At 36.5% G+C, this 25,777-nt stretch overlaps 1 protein-coding gene across 9 annotated transcripts in view; it reads right to left on the bottom strand.

The window, feature by feature from the left end:
• LOC136876380 (ionotropic receptor 75a) overlaps positions 1 to 25,777 on the bottom strand; it is a 370,517-nt gene that overhangs the window by 71,158 nt on the left and 273,582 nt on the right. For 6 of the 9 annotated variants that reach the window (XR_010860583.2, XM_067150278.2, XM_067150279.2 and 3 more), the window contains one exon: positions 6,031 to 6,240. Coding sequence is in view for 6 of the 9 variants with exons in the window: in XM_067150278.2 (XP_067006379.2) it covers positions 6,031 to 6,240 (210 nt within the window). In the remaining 3 variants the exon portion in view is untranslated. Of the gene's footprint in view, positions 1 to 796; positions 875 to 1,264; positions 1,535 to 1,922; positions 2,098 to 6,030; positions 6,241 to 25,777 lie in introns of those variants that run through there. The other 3 variants (XR_010860582.2, XM_067150282.2, XR_010860584.2) reach the window with 3 other exon arrangements.

Raw genomic sequence — 25,777 nt, 5'->3', positions numbered from 1 at the left:
TAACCGAGCAAAAATGGTTTTATTTGTTTAACGCAATTCTTGAAGCAAATATGTACATCTAAAAACAAACTATATTTTAACTTTTAATTAATTGGTGACGTGAGGTCGAACAGATTCCCAAGAAAAATAAATCATCTGGGCTCTTTTAATTAAATCGTGCAGGGAGCTGTAGTTTATGTTACCTTCTTATCTGGGTCAACATATGGTACTAAACACCCCAGTCAGGAATATTCAGTGGGTTTGGTTAACTCGCTACATTCGGTTGAATTTCTCAAGTGGACTGCCAGACCTCACGTCACCAGGTACGATAGTTTTTTTTTATGCATGTTGTATACACAGCGTAAGTAAAATGTCACAACTGGTTGGTCCATTGTGGTAATTAATATCTACAGAGCCTGAGTTCGAGGAGGACACTAGGGAACTATTAAATGAGGAATGTAGAGTTGCTGATGACAAATAATTGAAAGTGAACACAATAGTGATACACAGGAAGTAAAGGTGAATTATCTAGCTAGTTGCACCGACACAGATAGATCTTATGGCGACATTGGGACAGGAAAGGGCTAGGAGTGGGAAGGAAGCGGCCGTAGCCTTTATCAAGGTGCAGTCCCAGTATTTGCCTGGTGTGAAAATGGGAAAACCACAGAACACCATTTTTAGACCAACCAACAGTGGAGTTCAAAACCTCTATGTCCCGAATGAAAGCTGACAGCGCTATGTGACCCAAACCTTGGGGCCACTTGCTCGGTTTTAAGGTTAATATTAATTATATGATAATAGATTATATAGTATTTACCTTCATTGCCCGATGTAGGTGCTTTGATTATACCACCTCCTCGGTTTGATGCTGGCAGAGAATCAGCCTCACCATGTCCTGATAGAAAAGAACAAACACTGATTGGAACTCATAATAACAGATTTTGTGTGAAGTATGAAAATATATTATTATGTTTATGAGGTAGAGTGAGTATATAATGCTAACATGCAAAATCACTTTATAATTGAATTTCAGTTATTAAAAATGAACAAATGTTTCAGAAATATAAAGGTAGCCCTAGATTTTGTTCAGAGAATTTGGCAGCCGTCCCCCACCCCCCTGGACCTATCTGTGACAAAAGAATATTGGACTTGGATTAAATTCTTAACGAGGAGTAAAGCCTCTGAGAAACGTGTAGTGGAGTGAATATTTTATTCAAACTTATGACTGGTAGCAGTTTTTAGTATTTCATAAAAATAATTATCAATTAATGCATCAAATTCTTACCTTCAGTACACTGTGGAACGAGAACATCGTCTACTAGCACATATGCTCCAGATCAATTCTCGGCCAACATCAGCGTATCACTATCAATCACATCTTTCGTTTCAATGTCAATATTGCAGCAAGAGTCCAGATCAGGATTATTTACTGCTGAAGTTTCTGGAGGTGGACCTCCTCCATTCTTCATGACAGGTCTTTTCTCCGCAGCCAGCTCAGCCTTTCTGCGGAATTTAATATTCTCCCACAGTTTTTTTTCAACTGTGCAACATCCTTCTGAAAGAACAAAATTTTAAAAATAAAATAAAATTTAATATCTGTATAAAGAGTATAAATATATAAAAGATCTATGCCGTGTATAGTCTGCTCGCATCTAATGCTCGCTCCGACCGTAAGAACCGTTCCTAACCTACATCATTAAAATAATGAAATATTACCACGAATGGAAATATTTCATCAGTTACACAGGTAAAAATGGCAAATGAAATTGTCAGGATGGCATGTGCTTTGTGAAAACATACTCTTTCCATTTTATTACGGAAGTAACTTAATAACTAAAACGTAAGGACAGTGGAAGTATTTGTCAAACCATGAGAAGTATTGTAAGGCTAGATATTTTACATTTGTAAACAAATTAAGAAGAAAATTTGACTGTAATGTTTACCTGGGCATTCTCGGAGTTTGCGTTATATTCCACAACAAGTTTCTCCCAAGCTATTTTTTTCTTCTGCAGAGAAACGGCATCGGTCTGCTTGTTTTCTATTATATTCATGTACCTCGATACAAGTTCTTGCTGGTTCCGTCTCTCCAGCTCGCTGTAATGTTTTCCTGTAGGCATTCTGATGACAAAATACACATACGCAAGTACACAAATACAAATACGATCTTCTAACCTTAAAAGTTGCAGCGAATGATAAACAAAATGCAATGGGTCATTCTACTGTTCAGTAGCCAGAACTATATGATCCAGGAGGCATAAGCAAAATATACAGCGTTGCCACATCTCCAGTGAATTCTTATTGGGTAAATGTTCGTACTCTTTAAGTGTTGTCTATGAATTTTAAACTCACATAAGTGAATACTTATTATAAGTGATCCCTTATTACTTAAGGGTTCCACTTATGCGTAAGTGCTGACTATGAATTCAGCCCTTAAGCTGTTAAACTATTGGTTTTCTTGCAATTAATGATACGTCAGATGGAGACGTCCATCAATCCTGATGACAGATAAATCTGTATAGCTTATCAGTGTTGCCTGGATCCCATGTTAAAAATATTTATGAAGATAGAAATAATGAATCCTGAGATCTGGTCAGGATTTCATTATGTCACCTATCCGGACGTAGAAAATGCATAGTATGTATGTATGTATGTATGTATGTATTGAATCCGAGTGACTTAGGCCCAAAGTCAATCATGATTTGATTTATGAAGGGAAATAGTACATTTATTGAAATACAGAAGTGTAGTTGAAAATATTTCGTCTGTGTAGTGTTGAAATATGAGCGAAGGAACACGACAGACTGGAGCCTGACGGATTAGCTCGACACAACAACATTTAGCTATTTCACAGCAGGGGACCCCATTAGTTAGCGACCAGGAAAAATACAAGTCCACAAATAAGTCTTGGTCAGAAAGAGAAGGGGGTAGTTTGACACAAAGGAATCTTGCAACATGAGTAGTGTGCTGGGATATTTTTGGCGGACGGAAATTTCCGTGACGTCATGGAAAAGTACAGTGGTTGCGAGGACATTCGCTAGCCTAGGTTATTGCAGGTGGAAACTTAAATCACGTGACCACTTATAGGCCAATCACGAAAATTTAAATGGAGACTCAGGGATACCATCTTAAGAGATGATGGATGAGATATTCTCGTAACTTCAAAAGTAATCAGTAATAAATTATTGTGAGTACACGGAGCAATGTAATGAATTTATTAGATGTCACGCATGGAAAAATAATCAATAATTATTGGCAAATTAAATAAATTGAAGGCTGGATTTCTTGGAAACCAGACAGCTTGAATGTCATTGGCTGGACGAAAACCACGTTGTAAGGGACGCTTCCAAAGGCGCGAAATGTGAGGAGCTAAATCCACCCGTATCTCCTAAATCTGTGATCGCCAGGAGTTCATATTTAATCCAGCAAATAAGCTAGAGGAGTGGATTAATCTGATATGAATTTTAACGTCTAATTTGGAGTGCAAGTGCCGATATTAAAAATCCACCCCCTCCCTCATGGGTATGACGTCAATGAATCCGCGAGGGAAAGCTTCGTCCATATATACGGGACAAGGGATACTCGCCACCACACTTGAAATGAATCTCTGGAGCTGAACCGTCGTTCACAGCTGACTTCAAATACGTCGGGCGTACAGTAACTCAACGTTTAATGGCGCGAGCATCCGCCAGTACTTATAAAATGTGATCGCGCTCAAGCAACATGAACTGAAAGTAGTTAACTTAAGACAGTGTTTGCCAGTTATAAATATCATAGTGAAGTCAATTAATTGCATTGTAAGAGTGAGTAATATAAATTGCACCGCAATAAGTACGTAAATAACATACTGTGTGACGAACAGTACTTTGAGGGAATAATAGCCTGTACTTTGGAATATCGAACCGCTATCATGAACACTTCAAGAGGGCTGTATGAAAGAGGCGTATCGCGTCGGACAACATAAATCGCGACGGGCGTAAAATTCGACACACCGTCGTACGTGTCCATGTCCATTGTGCGGTAATTGGACGAAGCTTAAAACAGTGTAAAATATTAAATTTTTGGGTCTAGGGTATTAATTTGTTTTATAAAAGTAAAGTTTTCAGTGTTAACATTGTCAATGGTGAAGTATTGTGATAATTAAGGTATTAGTGTAAAAATGGTAATGTGCCAGGAAATCATTTGTGGAACTACGCCATCAAGAATGGAGGAGTAATACGGCTGAGAGGGGCCAAAAGGAGCCTCTCATCTGCCAAGCTGCAATGGATTACCGATAACTAAGATGAGTACTAAAATGTAGATAATATTTGGGAAATGTTAGCGTGATTGGAAAAATGGGAATAATTTGGTTAGACTTGGTTACCTTCTGTAACAAGATGAGTCGCTTAACGACCCCATCCTAAATTTGTAGCACGGACAGTATTAAATAATAACAATGTAAATAATCGGGTCTTTTTATGTATTCAGTTTGGTGTAGGTGTAAATTTGTAGATATAGGGTAGTACGTTAAGTCATGCATGCATTCATATTTTCTTTGTAGTCAAGAATATATCTTTTTTTACATTTGATTTTGTTATCATAGTCAAATAGACCCGATATGTGCTTTTCTGTTTGTCAGTTTGACGAGTTATGTAATGACATTGAAGGAAAGTCCAGCATTGTCATGCCAAAGTTAAGTTGTTAAATTTGTGAGAAGCGATATTAATAATAATAATAATAATTCATGAGATATTGGAAATTTTAGTGAGCCGTGCGTAATAATAAAATTTAAGTGATAAGGTGTTGAGTTTGTCGGAAATAATTTAATGACGGGAGGTCGTTTTTAATTCGGAATTAAAGTGTGTGGTAATTTAATTTGATAAATTAATAATATTGAAATGTATATCGGTGCTAATAATCCGTACATGTTAATGAACGTGTGGTTTAAATTACGGTCCAATATTTTTTTTTTACGAATAAATGTCGTGTCTTAAATTTGCAATTCAGTAGCCGGAACACGTAGGACTAATGTTACGAAACCATGATTGTCAAATTTTGGTAAATATAATTTCAAAATGTTACGATTATTTGTGGAGAATGAATTAAGGCGTAGATCAAAATGAGATAGAAAAATGTTAAAGGATCTGCAGTCAGATAATAAAAGGTCGTATGATGTCAGAAGTGAATAAATAAGTCAGTTGATAATTCTGTGAGAAATAAATGAATCAAGGAATATTGAGATAGAAAGGGATATAAATTCCGTACGAGAGACACTTAGGATATTGAAATGAGTGTAAAATGTACGGGCAGTGTCACAGAGAAATACTGAGTTACGTAGCGGGTAGAATTCGAACCCGTGACAGCATGTACGAAATAAATAGACTGCACCGCTATTCGTCGAGATACTACGGATCTAAGGATAATGAGAGTTCAGATTCCACATAAATGATCGGATATTGTAATCATTGTAATGACGAGTGATGACAATCATGATGGCGTGATGATAATAATAAATATTGCAGATAAAAGGTTGGACCGCCTTAATTAAATGAGCGTTGAGAAAGATGTTAAACGGGAATCTAAATGATAATATGCAACCGATAATAATAATAACAACGTTAGGACAGTTTAACTTATTGTTTTATGTTTTGCCAGACTTTCCCACAAAATTTACAAATTTCTGGAAAACAAGGCCACTAGACCAAAGTGGTATAAGCTAATGGAGAAAGACCTTATTGAACTAGGCTCACCAAATCTACTAGATCAGAATGAAATCAGAATTATAGTCCAAACACAGATATTTGAGGAAGGCAAAAAGGAAGTGGAAGGAGGAATGGAAACTTTCACAGTCCTTAATAATGAAGAACTAATGGGCAAAAAAGAAGGCCAAAAAAATGTTGATTCTGCATGGTCTAGGTGGCCCATTCGGTGAAGATCATGATATTAAAGCTTACACGATTTACACCAACAGAGAGAGTAGAAACCTTGTTCAAGAACCATGGACATGGTGATGGGGAGGAAAGTGGTTTCAAACAGAGGAGAGTGGTGATAGTGACAAGAGGAAATGAGGCTTACCAGTAGTGCATCCCCAGCTCGATGGGGAGCAGTATCAAGGCTATGACAACTGCATAACCCAACATGCATAAAGCAGGGGAGATATCCTCCACTGCAATGCTAATGAAGAGTGATCCAGCTGTTGAGTCTGTGGACTGACACAGTGGATTCAGAGGAAACCAGCGGTGCCGTTCTCGTGCAATCAGCCCATGTTCCATGAGGCGTAACAATCTGCAATTAGAACATTTTTCAGATTGATGCTTTCACGGTCTGTATCAACTCAAATGCTCTCATAAACAGCCTTACATTATCTTTCAGGCTAAATATCCCTAAGCGTACTGGTCCACCATGCTGTATGGTCTCATAAAATAATGTATCTGAAGCCTGTTGGCTGTAGGTGAAAGTATTTGCTGTTGAAACTCTAATCTAGATACCTCAAATGTATTCTTATACTCTTGATTGTTTGTTTTCTGGCATTCTTGCTCTCTCAGTTGCTTATTTTCCAAAGTGAATTGATATAATTATAAATCGGTTGACCAATGTTTGTCTCAAGTATTATTACAATATTCTAAGTCCACCTGTTCAATAATACAATATGATCCACTATTTCATATGGTCAAATATTTTTTTATACATAATACATAAAAGTTAAAGGTACATGTTTCACCCTCCTTACGGGCATCATCAGCCTATATCAATCTTAAAAATAATACATATACTTATAAATTATAGGTTAAAATGTTGAAAAATGATTTCGTAAAACATTATACAATAACATCTAAAACAACGATAATGCACCTAAGTATGTTAAAAGAGAGTGAATTAACAGTTTTGAAGATTAAAACGTGATTAAACATGAAATTTTGAGAGTTTAAAACTAAAACTATAAAAATATGGATCCATTTTAGTTTTAAACTCTCAAAATTTCATGTTTAATCACGTTTTAATCTTCAAAACTGTTAATTCACTCTCTTTTAACATACTTTGGTGCATTATCGTTGTTTTAGATGTTATTGTATAATGTTTTACGAAATCATTTTTCAACATTTTAACCTATAATTTATAAGTATATGTATTATTTTTAAGATTGATATAGGCTGATGATGCCTGTAAGGAGGGTGAAACATGTACCTTTAACTTTTATGTATTATGTATAAAAAATATTTGACCATATGAAATAGTGGATCATATTGTATTGTATTGAACAGGTGGACTTAGAATATTGTAATAATACTTAAGACATACGTCAACTTCAATACGGAACCAAAATGAGAATAGTTACTTGTTACTTGTGACCAATGTTTCTTTGAAGAAAGATGTGAGTGGGAAAAGCTCAGTAATAACTAAATTCAAAGTTTGCTAGACGTTTCAGATTCTATATTCAGCAGTGATACTGAGAGAGAAGTTCCTTGTAACTCTGTGCATGTAGGTATTACCACAGAATTTATCCGATAATGAAAGTGATGTTAGTGAAGAGGGTGAGCAGTATGTTGATTGGAACTGGATACATGACTAGAATTTTACAGTTATTCATAACTTTTCAGGAACAAGTGGAGTACAGTGGCATTTGTGAAAATTTAAGTAGGAATTTAAGGTGCCATCGAGTCGAGGTCGACTCCTGGCAACTGTATGGATGGACAATCTCCAGATGTTTTTATTCTCAACCATATACTTCACATCCTTCAGTGTCATGTTCATATAGGATTTGATGGAGTGTCTCCATCTCAATGCTGCCTGCCCTCATTTACAAAACCTGTCCACCTTCCCAAGCATAATAGTCTTTTCCATTGAATCAGAGTGTCTCATAATATGTCCAAAATATGACAGCTGTAATCGATAACACTATAGTGCAGTAATTCCAATATAATTGGTCCATTATTGGAAATTATAAATGTTTATAAACAAATGTATAATTTAATAAAATATATAATTTTATAAATTAAAAAACATATAGTTTCCAAACCAGCACTTTTGTCAAAAATTGCTAATTATCTGGATATATCCGCATATAATGTCAGACATTGTTCTGATTCTGTTTCACTCCACTTTTAGCATAGTAGTCTCTAGTAACATTATCCATAAGCCAAAAATAAGGGTAATCATTTGGTTTAAAAATATTAGTACAATTTATGAACTTATAGATCCATATTGGTACAGTTTAAATGAGAAAAAATGTTGGGTTCAAATGGTCCATCCAATCAATACACCTCACTTTATGAGGGAAAAATATTTAATATAAAAACATATTAAACATATCCTGGAACATGTTTTGTCTCATTTGAGACTCCATCAGCCATAATAGTAGATTACAAAGTTCATTGTTGCTGTCTAGTGATTGAAAAAATTGAAGAACTCATGGCCTTTACGAACTATTTGAGAATACACTAAAGATAAAATGTACACATTATTTACACAAAATAGTCCTCACTTCTTGCAAAAAAATGTCAGTGTTAAAATTTGAAACATTTCTTAAACATGACATGCCAGCCATAACGTCTCGTAACAGAATAGAATGCTCATTGTTGCTGTCTAGTAATTTAAAAACAGAAGAACCCATGCCCTTTATGAACTGTTGAGAATAAATAAAGACAAATATACACACTATTTACAATAAAAATAGTTCAACAGTTTTTACAAAACATTCTTCAATGTTAAATTTTGAATGACCTTTCTTGAAAATATTACATGCAGTGTTGGTAGCTGGTAGTTTCAGTGTGCTGAGTGACAGAGATTGATATTCTGGCCTCGGAATAGGAATTGGACAAAAACCACATTGGAATATTTAAAAGCTTTAGCTCATATGGAAAATTTCTTTCAAAAAATAAGCTATACCGGTAACTGGTAGAAGGAATCTGAAGCTTCTGAGATAGCCTGTCATATGGCAAAGATCTGTGCTGCATGACCATATTGATGGCTTAATTCTTAAGAATATTCCTCTTTTTTTTTAAGACAAGGTCTGGAAAGAAAGAAGTATAAAAATGAATGGGTATAAAACGCTCGGAATTTTAAGAACTGAGTTTCTGTCATGAATGCATGACATAAAAGCTTACCATCAAATTTGGTGAAACTCCCTATAGCTGGTTCACAACTGAGCCTCGCTCTTGACTTGCTTCTCGTCACACTACTACAGTACTTCAAAAACCTCTCACACAACAAGACAACAGTCCAACAATATTAAAGAGCCTGTATACATTGGACAGATTAACATTAATAACTTATACCACAGTTTGACAGCCCCTTTCAACTAGTAAACTAACATCTGAACGCTTTAACAACAGAAGCACACCATCAACATAGAATATTGTTCAACAGAAGAAGATAATCAATGACACTTCAGCAGTCCTCAGTAAGTTGGTAATTAACTATTCGACATAGGTTCTCGAGTGGAATTACAACATGAAAACAACATCTTTCTGTGCTAGGCACACTATCAACACAGAATATTGCTCAATGGAAGAAGACGGTCTAATGACATTTCAACAGCCTCATTAAGTGGTTCTGTAGTAAATTGTTCAACATAGGTGCTCAAGTAGAACTATGGCATAAATATAACGTCTTTCTGGGCTAGTTACAAAATTAAAAAATTAGAACTTATTCGATATCTTTTGAATATGGCTATACCAAGTGTACATGCCAAGGTCCAATATTACAAAAAATGACACAGTGTTGGAATGCATTTCCCATTAGTTTTTATATAATCATTTGTACGGAAGAAGATGGTCTAATGACATTTCAACAACCTCATTAAGTTGTTCTCTAATAAATTGTTCAACATAGGTGCTCAAGTAGAACAACGACATAAATATAACATCATTCTGGGCTAGTTACAAACTTAAAAAAAAAAAAAGAAAAGGAAAGATAGAACTTATTCACTTCTTTTGAATAGGACTAAATCAAGTACACATGCCCAGGTCCAGTGTTACGAAAAACGGCACAGTGTCGGAATGCATTTCCTTATTAGTTTGTATATAGACATTTGTATTGTTCTATACTCACTTTCATCATTTTGTAATAATATTTTAAAACTTTCATTCATATTCAACATTGACCATGGCTCAAGGCCATCAATATTGTAATTCTCACTTGTACCTAAATTAAATCACTCATATAATGATGGCTTTGTTTATGTGAAGTTTCTTTAATGTATTCAATTTTGTAGTAGATTTTAGATCAGTTTTAACCAGGTACCTGATATGGTTTGGAAGTTTTTTAATGACTCAATTTTGTAGTAGATTTTAGATCAATTTTAACCAGGTACCTGATATAGTTTGAGGTAATGATATGGCTGATGATACTCCATAGGAAAGGGCGAAACATGTACCAATTCTTATTTTAATGAGGATTTAACTCTAACTTTAACATATTGAGTTATATTGAATAGGTGGAAAAGAAATACATTTCTTACGTTTGTCATAAGACTTAACCATTGCCGACGTTCCCTGGTGAGTTGCACTACCAGCATATTTCCACATCTCTGCAAAAACCTGGTCTTCTCCACATGCTTTGTAGTACTTCATTACCTTAAGCACTGTTTCAACTTCTTTTGTTGTAGGTGGGTTTATATTTTCTGGTTTAGTTTTTATCAGGGTGTATGTATCAATTAATAAGGGCTTTTCAGATTCATCACTGTTCAAGAGCCTGTTAAATGCTTCTGCCATGATTTCTGTGTTTTCCTTATTGTTATGCGTTATTTTTCCATCTCTATTTTTCAGCAATAATTTGGGGGGGTTATATTTTTGCAGTTGTTTACCAAAGGCTTTATAATGATCTCTAGAATTGGTTTTGTAATAATTTTCCTCAACAGAGTTTATTAAATGTTTTTGATATTTTCTCTTAATTCTTCTAATTGTTTGGGTGCATTCTCTACTGATATTCTTGAGGTTCATGGCGTTATCTTCTGTTTTGTGGGCTTGGAATTTCAACCAAGCTTGATGTCTTTCTTCATGCATTCTATCACAATCAGAGGTCCACCAGGCATGTCTTTTCCTCGGATTTAATGGAGCTAGATCTTCTGCATTCTGTTTAAGTATTGGTATTAGGTCATCTAAATTATCTGTTAGTCTTGTAGTTCCTGTTCTTTACCGATACTGGGCATTCTGGATTAACTGATGAGGGTTGTATGCCCTTTCCTTTCTAACTCTATTTTGTCTTTTTCTTCTGAATGGTGTAAATTTAATCTTGATTTTAATTAAGTAATGATCTGAACCAATGTCCGTTCCCCTTAGAACTTTGACATTGTGGATTTCCTTGTGAAAGAATTTGTCCATACATACGTGGTCTAGCTGCCATTCTTCTTTTGTCCGATCAGGATGTTTCCAAGTTTTAAGTTTGTGTGGTGTTCTTTTAAAATATGTAGATTTGGAGATTAGTCCATGGGTTCTGCAAATTTCTATGCTTCTTTAGCCATTTCTGTTAGTATATTTATGAGTCCACTTTCCTACTACATCTTGGTACTTCTTTTCCTTACCCATTTGAGCATTAAAGTCCCCTATAAGGATTTCGATGTTATTCATATTTAGTTTATTCATTGTCTGATCAAGGAGATCCCAGAAATTATCGACTTTTTGTAGAGTTTTTGTTAGGAAAGTTTTTCATTGATAGGGACATGAGCATTTATGATGGTGTAAAGTTTGTTGGTGGTTTGTAAAGTTAGAATTGCAATTCTCTGTGAGATGGCTTTGAAATCAATTACAGAATCTATTATTTTCAAATTTACTATAAATCCTGTACCAGATTGGGGCCAATGTTTCATGACCCTTTGGCCTGGCTTCCCATTGTACGCTCTATAACCTTGAGATTCAAATGGATCTTCTGTTAAATTTCTCATTTCTTCGAACCCTAGCACAAGAATATTTTGCCTCTAATTCTTCTGTGAAGTTCTTGAGCTTTCTGGATTTCAGTAAGGAGTTTATATTGTGCATCATAATATAGTTAATATGCTTATGTTTGGTTATATGTATGTATTTTTTAGTGTTTAAATTCATTCTTGTCTTTTAGGCGACTACCCACCGAATCCGATGTAGTCTTCTCCATCCTTAATGGCTTGGGCGATGGAATTCTTTTCGTAAAAGACTTTTCCATATCTGACTATCAAAGGTTTTCAACTTTAAGTGAAGCAAGCTCAGATTTACAACTATGGTTGTTAACCACAGAGGATATTTATTCAGCCGCCACTAACATGTGAAACAGACACTGTTGGGGTACCACCACTAACATGTGGAACCGTTGTGCACTTTATTGCTTCAAGATGTTTATTTTCGGGCTGTAATTTTACACATACCTGCCAACTTTACAAAACCAAAAATCAGGAGATTTTAATATGAAAATCAGGAAAAATCAGGAGATAAAATTAGTCAAAACTGCTTATTCTACATGTCTTGTACAATACAGGAGTACTGTGGTATATTATAACATTTATTGTCTCAAAACCCGACTTGCTATATGAGGCTAAAAACTACATGTCTCTATTCCCTCACCGGAAGTATGTGAGTGAGATGATCGATCTCTGATAAGCCTTCTGAAAATAGTATGAACTCATGGTCCACATGTGTGAATCAGTCATGCACTTAGATGCCATTACATAGCAAATACATAGATTAATATACCACATCACGTGCCCGTGCGATTATGCGAAGCGCAATACTATTTTTTTACAAGTAATAAATTAAAATTTGCCAGAATTGTCTCCAAATAAAGTCACTAGTCGCTATCTTTGAAATTCTGTCATTAAATTACTAAAATAGACTCCAAATTTAGCAACTAGTCTCCAGAACCGTCTACACTGATGTGAACAAACATGAATATAGCACGCGAGAACGAGAAATTTACAATCGATATACACGTCGCGATATACGTGTTTCAATAAACATCGCACATTTGCACGCATTTCTCTTATTAATAAACGTCGATATTTCATTTGAAAGCAGCCAATGAGCGAAGGACTGCCAGCCACTAGCGTACAATGCTGAAATGGCAAGATCTGAAAGCAAATGTTTGAATCGAAACCGACTTTCAACCTATTAGGTCATGTTACGTACATTTAGTACGTGTGGAAGAGATGTTAAGTACAGAACAAAAATGGCCAACCAGACACCAGTGGGGAGGTTGTGGATTCGGATCCCACTGGTGTCTGGTTGGCCATTTTTGTTCTGTACTTAACATCTCTTCCACAAGTACTAAATGTACGTAACACGACCTAATAGGTTGAAAGTCGGTTTCGATTACAATGCGGTCGTGAAAAATCAATATTCAAATGTTTGAAGTTCACCAAAAAATAAGCTAAAATCAGGAGAAATAATAGAATAATCGCGAGGCATGAAAAACTGTTGAAAATCAGGAGTCTCCCGCCAAAATTGGGAAAGTTGGCAGGTTACGGCTTTAAGCCAACCCTCCTCTTTTTTCAGCGCTTGGGACCGGCAACAGCACCTACTGAGCTACTCAATCCACCCAGCAAATACTGCAGGAGGAGTATATATGTATATCATCATCTTCATTTCCTGTTTCCAGCTTCCCGGGCTGGGTTGTGAATCAAGGACCTCCACTGCTGCCTGTCTCTCCACCACTCTTCTCCTTTTTTAAGTACATCTTCTGGTTTTCCTCCCCTCTTCTCTATGCACTCCCACACTGAATCTGTCCACCTCTTTTGGGGTCTTACTCGTAGTCTCTTTCCTGTTAACTTTTCTGAAAAAACTGATTTTGGCACTCTCCCTTCTCCCATTCTCATCATATGCCCATACCACTTTAGCTTTGTTGTTTCTATCCTGTCTTGAAGTTTCAAGATTCCTGTCCTTTTCCTTATCTCTTCATTTCTAATTGTATCCTTTCTGATCTTGCCCTCGATACCTCGTAGGAATTTCATCTCCGCTGCCTGTATTCTACTCTCCTCTCCTTTTGTTGTAGTCCGCGATCCAGCTGCATAGGTTAGTATGGGTTCATAATAGGTTGAATATAATACTTTCTTACATTTCTACTGGACATCTCAGTTTCACAAAATACCCCTTACACTCTGGTAGAAGCTGTTTACTTGTTGTATTCTTTGCCCAATTTCCTCCGTTATCTTTCCATCTTCTGTGATCACACTTCCCAAGTACTTGAAACTATTAACCACTTCCAGAATTTTACCATTCAGTTTTATCTTTCCTCTTCCTTCTTTCCTTCCCCTTGTCATCACTGTTGTTTTACTTTTCTCTGTGCTTACTTTCACCCCAAATTTTTCTATCTCTTGATTCCGTACATCTACTTGTTTTTGCACTTCTGTTTCATCCTCACCCCGTATCACTATATCATCTGCAAACAACGTGGCTTTTGTTGCCTGTCTTCCCAATCTCTGTTTAATGTTCTTATGAATTTCATCCATGACTATGATGAATAGTATAGGGGATAGTACACTTCCCTGTCGGAGATCAGTTTCAACTTTAAACCATTTTGTTTTTCCTATACTAGTCTTCACACTACTAACACAAGTTTTGTACATAGCTTTAATCATTTGCACTTCCACTCTGTTAACTTGTTTTTTTCCTTAATGTGTCCCATACCAACTATCTGGGCTCACTGTCATAAGCTTTCTCCATATCAATAAATGTCATCACTATGTCTTTCCCAAGCTCCCATCTTTTCTCTTAATGTAAAGATCAGGTCAAACGTTGATCTGTCTTTCCTAAAACCATACTGTTCTTCTTCCATTTATCCTTCTAGCTTCCTACTCAGTCTTCCTTCCAATACTCTCTCAAATATCTTTGCTACATGGGCAATAAGGGTGATCCCTCTGTATATATATGTGTGTGCATGGTTAAAAGTGATTGATAGAATCTGAGGATATTCTTGTGGAATGAAAACATGCCATTCATTGTTCATTAAGTAGTTTTTTTCTTTTACAGGTATGTTACAGTGTTTCTAAGTATTATAATTTGTGTTTTGACTGGCTGGAAAACTTTAAGGTTTATTAACTGAGTCGACACTGAAAAATAATAGTTTCCTTCTTAATAAAATATTTTAAAACCCTGAAATTTACATTACAAACTGTCCATCTGACAGATAACATTCCTTTTTCTGTTCACCTCCTTGAGTACCATTTATTTCATTATTCCACTACTTATTCACTGTTTCAGGTGCTTCAATATCGTTATTGATTTAACACTCACTGTGAACATTTTATTTCCCTTTAAATTTAATCTGTACATCCCAATAATGTAAGGAATATAGACTGTGAAGGTTAACAAAAATGCAACTTTTAATTCAGAATTAAGTGAATGCAAACAAAATCATATGAAGCAATATACAGGAAAAAAGTGAAAATAATGTTTCATAGTTGCCTATGCACAGATGTACAAGCACAGATAAGACGAGATACACAAGATAATGTTCACAATTGGTCAGTAGTTGTAAAAGATTTGCTCGGTATATTGCAAGAAGACGTAGTTCTTACACATTCAGCATTTATACCGTGACTACTTGTATTTCAATTAACTGAATTTTTAACATCTTTTCCTCTTTGAATTCAAGTTTGCTGGTTAATGTCCACCTCTTGGGGAGATCTGGCAAAAGACATTTAATATCACACCTGAATTTCTTTGGTAAGGATAAGCACTGTGAACATGTACATGAGATATTACTCAGTGAATTCTTGTAACAAAACTTTCAAGAATTGGCACTGCATCTTCATACCAGCCTCATTGTTGCTACTATCAGTAATGTGAGCATTTATTCCTGATATGTTCATCATGCTGTAAAATACAACAAGCGGCCATCTATTCGTTTTCCTTTCCATGTCATGTGCTGTATGTTTATAAATGTTTATGTTTGTAGAATTGTACAGCATCGTTATTTTAGGTTTCTTCATCTGTTGTTGTATCAACTTTGTCATCATGATATGTTGTAGAAACAACAATATACTCCTTCCCTTTGTGGAAGTAGGAAACAAGATTTTTATTTTTGCAAATCAAATTTATTGGAATGAGGCTCTTGTGAATTTGTTTCTAAGAAACAACTAGATATTTGTCTCTTCTTCTTTCTTGTTGTTCCAACTAGTGTGAGGTTATTTCTCAACAGGTCATTAGCAAGCTATAAGCTCTGAACCAATTGTCAGTTGTTACTTTTCTCCCTGTACTGGAAATTTCATAGGTGAAGTGTTTCTGTTGACTTATTAGCAACATCAAAGGGACCAGGGGACTGTTTTGTAATATGTGGTGAAATAGAGAACTACAACTATGGGAAATATAATTTTAAAGATTTTAATCTAACATGTCTGATGGATTTCATTTTTGGTTGTAACTCTGGACTCTGCTGGAATATTTGTAAAATTGTAATAATTTTTTTTTAGGGAAACATCAAGATAATATGAAACTGTGAATGAACATTGCAAGATACAAGAATTGTTGTAAAGTAATTTTTTGTATGTAAATTTTACGTAATTGATAATTTAATGTCAGCAACCATGAGGGAAAGACACTTGGGAAGAATTTCTTGAAGAATTATTTGAAAATTAATTTTGTAGGTCAAAATGGTAATCGGATGAAAATGTAAAGGTGCTTTAGTTGCGCAACATCCTGTACCGCATGTGCGATTATGGGTGTTGAAATAGGTGTCGCAATAGGAAATCTCGAGAAGTTGCTAATTATCTTAACACGTTCAGGACCTGCTTCTGAGCGGGACACTTGAATGCCTGGACCGGCCATTTTCATGCCCGGCCCTCTAGACGTGCATCACTTAATACAATTTACAATTACTCCTAAACTATAAATGTTAGAAAAATGATACTTTGTGCTTACTACTTGTGAATATTTAAGGTGTGATATCTGGTGTGACAGGTTTCAGAATACGTCTAATTTTATACAGCCTATCTGTATTTTCGGCATAATGATTACCGTCACCAAATAGAAGAAATGAAAGAATATGAAGGAAGCGTATTCGGAACATTGTTTTAGAAAAATATCGGAGTGTGAATAACAGGGTCTTCGGTCCAGTACATTTTTATATCAGGATTTTGGACTAATCGGTATCCACGATTGGATGATCGAATTCTTTGGGAAAGGCCGGGACGCCGCACTTATCACTTGACTCGTGTATAGATTGGTCTGTTCACACACATACTGATAAAATTCATCATTCATGAAAATACTCACGTACCTCAAAATATCCTGCTTATTTGAACTTTTATACCTGAATTCTCTGTAAATGGTGGAACGGGTGGACAATAACTAGGATGATATGTATCAGGCACTTCACTTTTCTCTATAAGCATATCAGATTCGGGAATCGGTATTTCTTCGTCACTCTCACTTTCACTATCTGAGTCTATTTCAGGAATAAGTTCATCACCAGAATAATCATTGTGAACAATATCTAATAATTAATCTTCCATATAAAACTTTGTATCATAAGCCATTATACTACACTCGGTAAGAACGTCACGCACTGCATTGGAATCTCAAGTACCAACTTGACGCACGAGGAAGTTCTGAGATTTTCCAGCTAAAACTGCTGAGATAAACATGAGCCCACTCAACGCGAGGGTTATCTCAACAAGGTCAACCAACTTCCTGCTACAACCAGTAACGCTGACTAAGGTGTAAGAATGCATAGATGACGAATATAAACAGCATTGCTTCGCGCGGAACATTAAACATCTAACGCCATCCACGGCCCGCAGCATAAGAGCAAGCTTGAACGTCTTACGCCGTCCACGGTCCGCAATGAGTTAATATGACCATATATGGTCATGCAATTTCATTCGCTAGAATAACGAGATTTCCTATTGGCAAAAATATAGGGAATCTAATGGAAATTTTTTCCCGTTGGTCGGTTGTGATCGGGCCATTTCCGGACTTTCTGCCGGCTTTGGAATAATGATGCATGTGCTCGGCGTTGTTTACATCCGACCGCCCTAGCGAGCGCGTGCGCTTGGGGCCTCCCCTTGGGAACCCCGGTTTAATTTGGTAAGTGTTATTTCAATGTTATTCTCAATGTTTTCTGGTTTCGTTTAATTTAATTAATTTGGTTTTCTGGTATTTCCTTGTTTAATGTCATTTTCCAAGTTTTAATTTAACATGTCTGAGATTGCCCTAGATTCCCGCTGATGGTAATTTCAAGTCTTTCACCTGTTTTTTTAATCAACAATCCATTCATTTGTGTTTTTGGATTCATAATTGTATCAGTTTGTCAAAAGCGTTAAGTATCAGCTGCTTTGTGATTTAACTTTGTTTCTTGTAATTTTTTGTTTCTTATTTTTAATATAGTTCAGCTAGAGGGTGTTTCTTGTAAGTCTTTTTTCCCCCATAACGTTATACGTTTCCATGGACCTCATAGGGCTTCAAAGCACCTTCCACTCTCCTCTTAGTTGTCATTTTTAGACCTGTAAGTGTTCCCTGCATTTGATTTAATACTGTGTATCGAAGGATGCTTGTCATGTTTCCATGTTGTGATGTGAATTCACTGCCACTGCGTCATTTTGCTATTTCCTTATTCATATTATTAAGTGTCTATATTATTTACTACCGGTATTCCTTTATTCATATTTTATTATATTATTTTATTACTTTATTATTTTTATTATCTACAACTATTCCTTGATTCACATTCTATGTCAACATTTATTATTATTATTATTATTATTATTATTATTATTATTATTATTATTATTATTATTATTATTATTATTATGTGTACACATAGGCCGAACAAATGCTACATGTTTAACAACCTACACTTCAAGATTAGAAGTGTAACATAGCATATTCTTGCATCTACTAGTGCAAATATTTTTATGCCATATTTACTGAGTTAGCTAGAAATAAACTGTTTGAAATACCTCTTATCCCTATAGCCCTTTAATTTCTCATCAGCTGTGCAGTACTCTGTGATGCAATAACATTTCTGGTAGTTTGTGACAAACACAGAAAAATATCTCAGTTTGCAGCTAAATTATCAGTTTGGTTCCCAATCTCTTTGGTGTCCTTGTTGTCAAATCAAAGGCAGTGAAGCAAAAATTTGAATACCTTTTCTGTTGCGATTAAGTGGAAGAAATTGATACCAGTTTTATCAGTTGCCATATAACTTCTGTATTAGTATGGTTATCCTTTCTAGCAGTACAGAAGTCCTAATATACTGGATGTCCACAATTAAAGTTATGTATTCAGTGCGGTACAGCACAGGCTGTAATGATCGTAGGAGTCTGAAATTTTTTAGATATGATAAGTAAGCAATGCGCTGGCGAATTATGCCTCAAAAATTATTAGTTCCAAGTTTTGCCACCAGGCAAAAATATGGCACAGCACTGTAAGCAATGGTAGGGGTCATAGAAAAAAGGCAGGAAAGATCAAACACATGATAACGGTGTTTCTGGGAGGTTTATTAGCATTTATGGCCTCCGAACTCAGGTCGACAGTTGCTCGCAGCATATCGGGTGAAATCAGAGTGACATGTCGTCGTATGCTAGCCTTTAGATCAGGCAGATAATGGACATGTACCTGTTAGACACGATCTTTCAAATATCCCCACAACCAGAAGTCACATGAAGTTAGGTTAGGAGAACTCAAAGGCCACGCATCTGGAAAATGCCTAGTGATAATGCGGTCATTACTGAAGGTTTCTTGAAGCAATTCTTTTGCCTGGCGAGCGATGTGTGGTGTTGCCCCATCTTGCATGAAAAATAACAGTGTGGTCACTGTTGCGTTCCTGCAAAGATGGAATCACGTGTTGCGCAACGTGCAGATGTCACTGTACACCTAAGAGACCTATGAGTGGTCATCTCCTCAAAGAAAAATGGGCCAAGAATAAAGGAGCTTGTTAAACCACACCAACCAGTCACGCAAGCTGAATGCAAAGGTTGTTCCTGCACAACGTTTGGAGGAGTCGAACCCCATAGGCGACAGTTATGTGCATTCAGTGCACCCTCCAGAGTGAAATGCGCCTTGTCAGTCCACAGAATATTCCCCGGCCACATGCTGTCCACTTTCACACACGCTAGAAACCAAAGGGCAAAGTCACGGCGTTGTGCAACATCTTGCGGTTACAATTTGTGAACAGTATGAAGTTTGTAGGGATACCAGTGTAAAATGTGCCGCAAAATGTTGTGAAATGTTGACCAGGATAGCAACAAGCAGAATTTAATATATTAAATGGTGAGCATTACCGGCACATGTAGTAATAAAAAACTCAACAGATGGCAGTAAACAACGACGATGGTGTAAAGAGGTCTTACATCCATCTTCACATTGCCATGAGGCAAGCCTTTTTTAACAGTTTTGTAACTTAAATTAATTTTTCCATATGCTTGACCTCAGTGATTCTGATTCATTTTAACATGTTTTCCTATGACCTGTATTTTATTTCTTTGGTGAAGGTGGTCTCTTCACTTTAAAAGTATTTTACATGAAAATTAGTACGTACTGGCAATATTGTAAGACTGCAACTTAATTACATCAGGGTTTGTTTTTCTGTTTTGTGTTAATGTTACCAGTAGTATCCCTTATTTCTTTATCTTTAATGTTTTTGTAATAAATAAGTATTTACTATAAGTAGGTATTAACGAAATTATTCTTTGGTTGAAGTTTCAGCCACAAACGTTCTTCGATCTGCAACCTCATAGGGTTCCTTCCATTGTCCACATTCTGCCATTCATTTCCATGTATTTTACTTCTGTTAATATCAATGGAGATATAAGTCAAGGCCCAGTATAATGCATGGTTGGCAAGACTGTCTGATATTTGTTTTTAGCTGGTACACCTTGAGTGGTGGAATGAGGTTGAATTTAAATTAAAGTTGTCTCAGATCAATATAGATAGTGAAGCCTTGTTCAATGTACTTGTTGTGTGTTGTGTGTTCAATGGTCTATATGTGAATGTATTATTAAGGTGAAGATGACCCTATGTAGGGGGTCAAAACTGGTACTGTAGCATAATAAGTGCAATAAATAAGTATTGATAGGTGGAAGTCCTTTCCTATTTCTAATTGTAAACAAACATCTGTCAGTGAGAGACACCATTGCAAATTCTTCACAATATCTGTATTAATAGTACGTTGTATCTGGTGCCAATATGTTCCCCTGTGGGTGGGGGTGGCAGAATAACACCCACGGTATCCCCTGCCTGTCATATGAGGCGACTAAAAGGGGCCGCAGGGACTCTCAACTTGGGAGTGTGGGTTTGCGACCACGGGGCCCTCTGCTGAGTCATGGCAATGCTTCCACTTGTGCCAGGCTCCTTACTTTTGCCTGTCCTATCCGATCTATCTTGGTCAACTCTTGTTCTTTCCCGACCCCGATGGTATTAGAGCACTTGAGGCCTAGGGAGTCTTTCATTTTCATGCCCTTCATGGCCCTTATCTTCCTTTGGCTGATACGTTCAATTTTCAAAGTGTCGGATCCCTTCCATTTTTTCTCTCTGATTAGTGTTATAAAGAGGATGATTGCCTAGTTGTACTTCCTCTTAAAAAAATAATCACCACCATCACCACTGCTGCCCAGAGTTCTTTTTAAGTCCAGGATCTTTGCTTTGCTTGAAAAGGTTTGGTCGATTTTCAATGCCTTCTGGCGAGAAGTCACAGTCAGAGGAAGCGCGGGCCATTTCCACATCAGATTCAGAAGAAGAACAATCATGTAAGTGTACAGGACACTGCAGTGTTGGTACATCAGGGCCATGGGGAATGGGTAAAATTGCAGATGAATTATTTCTTGGATATTCAAACTTTCATTCCTGCTGTTAAATCTCGTCACATTCATAGAAGAAAAGAATCGGTGTATATAGTAAGTGGTCTGTCGGTTGTTGCCATACCATTGGAGTTCCAAATGGTAAGCTGTTCATTCACCATTCACCGACTGCCATAACTGCTCTGTACAGGTCCTACAAGCCTTATGTGTGCCCTTGGCTTGCCATGGTCTCCCAGTCTGATGTCGAAGTACACATTTCTTCTTAACTCTGTTATTTCGTGCAGCTGTTTTCTTGGCATGAAACTTCCACAGACATATAGCAGAATGTATCTGGACTGTTCTTGCAACCATGATGTGGCATACTGATATAAATATCATAGCAATGGAACAAGCTTTTGGGTGGTTAGGCCTTGTGTATTTGCAGAGTTTCACCCAGAAGAGCCATTTGGGCTCATCAGTTTTGAAACATGTTGATATAAGTTCAGTTAAAAGCTTAACACAGTATGTCACTCACATATGATGATGATGATGATGATGATGATGATGATGATTATGTACCTCTAGCAGGTTGCTTCAGCACTGCATCTTAGATACACCGATCACCAAGCCAAATCTACATCATGAAAGGTCTAGTTCATCAAGATATTGCTGTGTATATATATATCAACCAAAAGGCATACATCGTCAGCGCAGAGATCTCGAGTACATGTACTTGGCAGACTTTTTGCTTTGCTCTAAGGTGGGAGATATCAAAGATGTTTTTGTCAGACCTGACAATTCAAAACAATCTTATCATTGTAGTTTTGAAGTGCATCATTCATCACAGTTGCAAAGTATAATGTACAGTGTAAGGGCCATAACACATCCCTGCTTGACGCTACCAGAAAATGGTCTGTGAAGCTGCTATCGTCTTGAACTCAGCCCTTCATGCCATCATGGAACTGGCACATGTTGCTAACAAACTTCCCTAGACATCCATCTTTCTCAAGACCCAGCTATAGCGCAGTCTGTGCTTCTTGATCAAATGCCTTCTCTAAATCTACAAAGCACATGTAGAGGTCACAGTGTTGTTCTAGAATTTTCTCCTGTAGCTGTTTGACAACAAATATAGCATCAACAGTGCCTCTATTTTGACGTAAACCATGTTGACTCTCAGGTAAGAATTTTTTTTGTAGAGTATAATGATATCGGCTAATGATGTGCAACAAGACTTATCCAATATAATATAATAGAGTTTGAGGGATGTTCCACCATTCAACACAATGTCAAATATTTGAAATTTATTAAGCGAAGATTCAGTTTTGACTCCCTTGGAGTCATCATCAGTTCTTGGGAATCTGATAACAGTCATCATGGGGATTGCCTACATACATATCAATAAGTTCACATAAAACATCATGACAAAATTATACACACAATGGCAATTGCCTAAATACATAACAATAGGTTGTCATAAAACATAATGACAAATTATGTACACAATGACATGAAACACTTGGCACTTTAAGAAAGATCTTGGATCTGGGTTAAAAATACTGCCATGTGTTTGTAGAACACGGAACAGCTTGTCAGTCTTGTTACAATCAACTTCAGAATATGTGAACCAGTTGAAATTAAACCTAATGACAAATTATATACACACTGACATGAAACGCTTGGAACGTTAAGAAAGTTCTTGGTTCTGGTTTAAAAATACTGCTGTGTGTTTGTGGAACACGGAACAGACTTGTTGATCTTGTTTCAATCTACTAGAAAATATAGGAACTAGTTGAAATATATACATTGACATGAAAAACACACAGCTACACACAACATGATATACCTGTGTATGACCCACAATCAGAAAAATCTTCTTTACCTTTGCATAATTTGCATGTAGTGGCATCTTTCCAATCTTGAGGTGCCATTTTTTATAAGGAAGATCATTGCTTTGCATACTTGGCTTCAAAACCTCAGTGAAATACTCAGCCCATCATGTGAGAATGTCATGAGGCTCAATGAGTCATTGTGCTCTATCAACCATAGCGCAGTCTATGGTACTTGATCAAATGCCTTCTCTAAATCTACAAAGCACATGTAGAGGTCACAGTGTTGTTCTATAATTTTCTTCTGTAGCTATTTGACAACAAATATAGTATCAACAATGCCTCTATTTTGATGTAAACCATGTGAGCTTCCCCCTAGGTCCAGAAACAGTTGTCAAGCTTTCATAAAAGCTTCCTATTTGGTTTGTATCAGCCAGGTGTTGAAGTTCAACAACTTTTGTTGTCTATCACTGATTCAAGTTCACATGTCTTTGTCTTGAGTCCCTGTTGGATACTTTTGTGCAGTTGTGACTGTTGTGACCTTCAGAACTTGCCTCGCATATAGGACACTTATAAAGACAAAAATCTCTTTTCATTAGCAAACGAAGTACAATTCGGACTGTGCCGCACAAAGCACTGAAACAGAATGGCGCCACTCAGCAAAACCTGACATTGTTGTCAGCTTTAGGCTGTGAGCGTGATTGTACAGGGTTGCCAAATTGCTGCACTAGATTGCATTAATAAATTAATCTGAAAATGTTATTTAACTCTTTGTGGGTGGGTGCAAACATGCATATACTGTATGTTCTGTTCGAATTTTGTGGCTTTGCTAGCCAAGGAGGTACAAAAATATGCTCGTAGACAGCAGAAGCTGTTTCTTCAACTCTACTGATGAGGGAAATCACCTCAGTATCTTGCAGTACTTTTTCTTCTGGTAGTAAGAGTTGCATAGTATACACGTTGCATGATGCAGTTTTTCTGCTCATGTAATTATTACGTATCTTGGCAGTTTTCCAGTGAAATAGCATTGCAAAAACAGATTAGCGATACCGATATAGTGTCAAAATTGGATGATACAGATAAAGAATTGTCAGATTTTAGTGTATGTGACACTGAAGTCGAAAATTCTTTCTCCAGCTCTTCTGACAGCAACAACCACACAAGTTATGCTGATAGCAACAGAATGGGTCTGACATAAGTAATAACAGTCCCAGAACTACAAATATTATTCCTGTTTAAAATACTGATGAAGGGCTAATGTTGCCGTCAAACTTTGATGCTGAAACACACTCTATAGATTACTTATTTATGTTATTTGTGCGGAGTATGCATTCAACGTCTGTGACTATTCTCTGAATAATGTTTCCACTTTTTGATGATCAAAAACACAAAATGAAACCAAAATTTCATTGAAAGTAGCTTTCTGTACATATATTTTATAATAGTGGACTAATGTGTACTGAGCGGAGTAACAGCGCTACGGCTCTCTGTTCAAGAAACGTGCAAGTTCGATCCCTGCCGTCGGCTTTTCTGAGAATGATTTTCTGTGATTTCCCATTTTCACTTCCAGGGAAGTGCCGAGACAGCTCCTATTCTTAGGCAGAGCCATTTCCTTCCAGCTAATTTCCTAATTTCATTCACCATCATCCATTTCATCTTCATTAGCACCTCAAATGAGGTTGACATCAGGGAGGGCATCTGGCCGTAAAAACGCATAATATAAATTCATCTCACCTCATCCCCGACCCCGTTTCAGGAAATGGAACTAACGGGTAGACATTTAGAGAAAGAATGTGTACTTAAAATGAACCATTGTCAGATCATATCATGGAATGCCCCGTGTACCATTCTTCCATTGAAAAAAATTATGATACAATATTTATTTTATCTTCAGACCACTTCAGATTTGGGTTTCCACTGTTAAATAAGGTTATGTGGTTAAATTTGGGTATATTTTCATTTTCCATGCATTTTTTATTGTTCAATTTTTTGCTGCCTACGGCCATGAATTACCACTACCCACGAAGGGTTAAAGCAACATTCTGCTAACAATATAACGAGTGCATTAGTGCATGTGCATAAAAACCATAATAAATGTAATAGCAGATTAGACAGGATTGTGATGTAAGAAAATTAATATCAGATCCTGATTTAGGATACAAAATTCATCCTAAAATCAATACAGGGTGGTGGCAATGAAACCATCACAGATCAGTGTTATCTCATTGTTTTTACTCTTGCAATAATAATCACAATCACTGTCATCATCATCTAACATGGTTTTGGCTTTGAAATGCCTGTTCCGGCTTCACATTTACCT

Source organism: Anabrus simplex, chromosome 6, assembly GCF_040414725.1.
Source record: "Anabrus simplex isolate iqAnaSimp1 chromosome 6, ASM4041472v1, whole genome shotgun sequence".
Classification (NCBI taxonomy): domain Eukaryota; kingdom Metazoa; phylum Arthropoda; class Insecta; order Orthoptera; family Tettigoniidae; genus Anabrus; species Anabrus simplex.
This window is presented reverse-complemented; position numbering and strand designations above follow the sequence as displayed.